The sequence below is a fragment of the Babylonia areolata genome, chromosome 13 (genome assembly GCF_041734735.1).
Source record: "Babylonia areolata isolate BAREFJ2019XMU chromosome 13, ASM4173473v1, whole genome shotgun sequence".
NCBI classification, from domain to species: domain Eukaryota; kingdom Metazoa; phylum Mollusca; class Gastropoda; order Neogastropoda; family Buccinidae; genus Babylonia; species Babylonia areolata.
The window spans coordinates 19,401,849-19,406,848 of record NC_134888.1 but is presented as its reverse complement, the minus strand read 5'-3'; the positions used below and the strand labels follow the sequence as shown (position 1 = coordinate 19,406,848).

At 47.3% G+C, this 5,000-nt stretch overlaps 1 protein-coding gene across 6 annotated transcripts in view; it reads left to right on the top strand.

Annotated features, from left to right (window-relative positions):
* Positions 1–5,000, top strand: part of LOC143289132 (uncharacterized) — a 269,327-nt gene that overhangs the window by 222,042 nt on the left and 42,285 nt on the right. For all 6 annotated transcript variants that reach the window (XM_076598008.1, XM_076598006.1, XM_076598005.1 and 3 more), the window contains exons 4-5: positions 1–1,385; positions 2,537–2,720. The exon at positions 1–1,385 is cut by the window's left edge and continues 748 nt beyond it. In XM_076598008.1, coding sequence (XP_076454123.1) covers positions 1–1,385; positions 2,537–2,720 — 1,569 coding nt within the window. The remainder of the gene's footprint in view (positions 1,386–2,536; positions 2,721–5,000) is intronic.

Sequence of the window (5,000 nt, the reverse complement as noted above, 5' to 3'; positions counted from 1 at the left end):
GTCACGCGGCGGACCCCGAGAGCAGCCCCTTGGAGAGGTTCAGCCAGTCGGAGCAGAACCTGGTGAGCGGGGGGAGCGTGGAGGAGGAGGACATGCGGAGGACGGAGAGCTTCTACCGGGCCATGACCACCTCCCTGGTGCCCGCGGGGGAGGGGGAGGCCCCTCAGGTGGCCAAGCAGAACTCTGACGAGGCCAGGACTGGAGACAGGAGCCGCTCCAGCCGGCCAGGCTTTATCCAAAGGATGCTGCAGAAGCGGAAAGCAGCAGCAGCAGCTCAGCACGCCCAGGCCAGTGTCGTCGACAAGTCTGCCAGTGCCAATGGCCGGGCTACCCGTGTTGAGGACGCCGCCTCGTCCTCCACCTCCTCGTCCCACAAAGAGGGCAAGGACTCGTCGCGGAAAGTGTCCATCAAGGGCATCTTCAGGAGGAAGAACTCCGCCACCACCAGCAGTACCACCAGCCTGGACGGCCCAGCTCCATCCACCCCCACAACCCTAACACAGAGGGACACAGAAGAAGCCACCACCACCACCAACAACAACAACAGCAGCAGCCCTCCTATCGCCACCTTCATGAACGACGACGACATCGGCGCTGTCTGCAGTTCACTACCCTCCTCCCCATGCCCCACCAGGGCCCCTCCCTCCTCCTTCTCCCCCTCCACTCTCCCAGGTCACGGTGACCCAGTCTCCTGTCCCAACGGGGACGACGAGGTGGACGCAGCACACTTGAGGCGGGAGGAACGTCGACGCACGGACGACGATGGAGTGGAGAAGAGGAGGAGGAGGAGCAGGGAGAAGAGGGGGAAGGTGTGTGAACGCTTCTCCTCCTCCTCCTCCGGGGACTACGGCAGCAGCAGCAGCTACGCCTACAGCGACGAGTGCCGGAGTTCCGAGGACACGCTGACGCCCCGCTCCCTCTCCCCCTCCCTCTCCTCCACCGCCACCACCGCTGCTTCCTCCTCCTCCACCCTCACCCTGGAGGAAGGGTGGTCGTCATCGTCCAACCGGAGCTCCTTGGCAGGAGGAGGAGGAGAAGGAGGAAGAGGTGGTGGAGGAGAGTTCGATGCCTTCAACCGGACTCTCCTCGGTGACGATGTCAGTGCCTCCTTGGACGGCAGTATGGAGGGAATGGACTCCACTCTCCTGGCCAGTCCAGGGAGGGATCGGATGCTGGTGAACTCAGGTCCTCCCCCCTCCTCCTCCTCTTCCTCCTCCTCGGGCCGCCCGAGCCGGAAGTCGTGGAGCAGGCCGGAAGTGGCGGACAAACTGGCGACTATCGTTCAGGGGGAGATCAGCGCCAGCAATAGTAATGACAGTGGTATTCAGCAGGACGTTGTTGGTGGTGTTGGGATGATGATGGGCGGCAGTAGAGAGTCGTTGAAGGTGAGTGATTTATATTTGTATTTGTATTTCTCTTTTTGTCACAACAGATTTCTCTGTGTAAAATTCGGGCTGCTCTCCCCAGGGAGAGCATGTCACTACACTACAGCGCCACCCTTTTTTTCTCTTTTTTTTTTTCCTGCGTGCAGTTTTATTTGTTTTTCCTATCGAAGTGGATTTTTCTACAGAATTTTGCCAGGAGTAACCCTTTTGTTACTGTGGGTTCTTTTACGTGCGCTAAGTGCATGCTGCACACAGGACCTCGGTTTATCGTCTCATCCGAGTGACTAGCGTCCAGACCACCACTCAAGGTCTAGTGGAGGGGGACTGAGAAAATATCGGGGGCTGAGCCGTGATTCGAACCAGCGTGTTCAGATTCTCTCGCTTTCTAGGCGGACGCGTTACCTCTAGGCCATCACTCTACACTGGTGGTGTGTGGTGGTGGTGGTGTGTGTGTGTGGAAATGTTGGTGGTAGGAGGAATGTGTGTGTGTGTGCGTGTGTGTGTGTGTGTGTGTGTGGTAATGGTAGTGGAAATGGTGGCGTATGTGTACGTGTGTGTGTGTGTGTGTGTTGGCGTGTGTGTCGAAATTGTATGTGTGTGTTTAACTGTCTGTATTTGCCCGTTTTATGTTGTTGTTTTTGTTTGTTTTGTTGGGTTTTTTTCTAGTAAAGCGCCCTGAGCCTTACTTTATTAAAGTTGCAATGTAAATTAACTCACACACAAACCCCAGAATGTTTAACGATATCCACTCATTCATCCATTCACCAGATATTTTCTTCTTCTTCTTCTTCGTTCGTGGGTTGTAACTCCCACGTTCACTCGTATTTGTACTCGAGTGGGGTTTTACGTGTATGACCGTTTTTACCCCCGCCTTGTAGGCAACCATACTCCCTTTTCGGGGGTGTGCATGCTGGGTATGTTCTTGTTTCCATAACCCACCGAACGCTGACATCGAATCTCGGTAATGGCGCCTGGTGGGTTAAAGGGTAGAGATTTTGTCCCATCTCCCAGTTCAGCCATATGTGACAGGCGTGCTTGTGCCTGAATCCCCCTTCGTGTGTATACGCAAGCACAAGATCAAATACACACGTTAATTAAAGATGCTGTAATTCACCAACTATAACCCCACCACTCTCCAATGCCCACCACAGATCTCCCCAGAGATGGTCAGTGCTGTGAAGCTCCGGAACTCTCCCTCGCCCAAGCAGGAGCGGCCCAAGTCAGACTTCACTGTTCGCTGGGCGGACCTTCTGGAGCAGGTCAAAGAGGCCGACGTCACCTACCGCCGAGATGGCGCCAAGCTGCGGCGACGTCCTCGACCCAAGTCCGACCTGGGTGAGTTGGTTTGGTTTGGTGTAGTGATGGTTGGTGGTGGTGGTGGTGGTGGTAGGCGTGTCAACGTTGGTGAGTGGTTGGTTGGTTTTAAGAGATTTGTGGAAATTATATAAGAGAAGTGTGGTGGTATGAGTTTTGATTTTTGTTTCGTTTGATTTTCTGTAATTGTGTGTGGGTTTTTGTTGTTGTTTGTCGTTGTTGTTTTTAGTTGTGTGGGTTTTTTTTTAACCTCCCCACCGTAGTTATCAGTATATATGTGTGTTCAATATACTCGCAACACTATATATACTTTTTTTTTTCTTTCGTTTATAAAGTTGTTGGTGGTTTTTGTTTGGTTGGTTCTTTGTATATGTTTTTTCGTTCGTTTATTTGTTGTTTTTTGTTTTTGTTTTTTTTCCCCGTTGAACTGGAAGTTGAAGGACAGTTTACACGTAACACAAAACTTTGTTTACATCTTACCTGATTTATTTTTTACTCAAAAGTATTTTGAAATAAAACATAGATTTTGTTATTTCTATCATACTGAAATATCATATTTTTACATAATGTGTGAATTACATTCACTTAAGTTTGCAGACTTGTAATCTATCAAATGGTTAACATGCTTTTTTTGTTTTCCTTGCGTTGTTAGGTAGTTGTTGTTTTTTTTACTGTGTGTGGGTGTACCTACATTGGTGAGGTTTCCCCATCTTTTTATCTTATATTGTCTTCTTGTACCCTGTTTGGGTGGTTATACACTTACATGCGCGCGCGTGTGTGTGTGTGTGTTAGTTTCTGTGGGTGCAGAAGTAGAACTCTTCCAGTTTCGAGATCATGTTCATTCAGCTTGCATTGTTTTCCTTTAAGTGTGTGCCTTCATCACGTGCTTCCTGTTTGATAAAGACTCTGTTTGTATTGTAGTTCTTTGATTTGATTTCATTTTGTATGCGTGTGGTGGGATACGTAAGATTTTATACGCGTATGTACATCGAATGCAGCATTGATTTCATTTTCTTGTTTTCCTCCGATGTTCAGTAGTGTGTATGTGTGTGTGTAGTGTGTAGTGTGTGTGTGTATGTGTGTGTGCGTGCGTGCGCGTGTGTGTGTCGGTTTGTATGTAAGAGAGAGAGAGAGGGTGTGTGTGTGTGTATGTGTGTGTGTGTGTGTGTGTGTGGTTAGACGGTTGGTTAGCTGATTGGTTTATTTAGCATTCTTACCCGCATTACATACAGCCCTACAGTTTCCACTGTAGCAGCACACTGTTTCGTGAGCACATCCATCACTTTCATCAGGGGTGAAGCAAGTGTGTCCGTGTGTTGACATGAATTGTGTCTTTCGTTTCAGACTCATGTGGTTATATGCAGACCCTGTGCCTGCTTGCTATGTGCAGGCGTACATTGAAATTTTTTTTTTAAATCATTATAAATTATATATGAATTCTGATTTTGCAGGGGCTAGTATGTTGTTTCGCTGATGATCTTCATTTGGCTGAAGAAAGATATCTTGCTGGAAAATTATTAATGTTTGTCATTGTGTGTGGGTTTTTTTTTCCATACTTTTTTTTTTCGTGTCAGTAGAAATGTGATATGAATAGATATCTGTTAACATATCATGTATTATCTTTACAAATGAAATATTAAAATTCTTTTTTTAGGATTTCATGATAGAGTATTGCATTATAGTGCCTTGTTTGTTGATTGTTTTTTTTTTAATTAAGAAGGGGGAAAATAACATGTGAAAATGTATGAATATTTGGGGGTTGGTGGGGCAGGGTGGTTTGTGATGCTGAAGACAGAAAAAAAAGAACGAGATTATCATCCTTAAAGTGATGCAACTTGTACGTTTTACTTTACTTTTCGTAGTTCATGTATCTTTTTTTTCTTTTTCTTTTTTCTCTTTTTTTCCCGTTCTGCGTAAAAAGAGCCATTCTTGAAGACAACAACAATTTTAAGCAGCTGATATCGTAGGACACATATTGCATAGAATATATAAAGAGAATTCAGCGCATGGCAACAATCTCTGTGGTACACTGTGTTCGATATACATCACGAGTGTAAACCGTCACTGTTCACACTGCTCAAGTCTGAACCAATGAAAGACGGCGAGACATATAGTCGATACTGTGTGTGGTGACCCAACGAGAGTGCTTGGCACCTATAGGTAAGCCAATGACAGTTTGTGTTGCACAAAGGTAAACTAATGAAAGTGTACGTTACACAGCGGTGAACCAATGACAGTGTGCGTTACACAGAGGTGAACCAATGGCAGAGTGCTTTGCACAGCGGTGAACCAATGACAGTG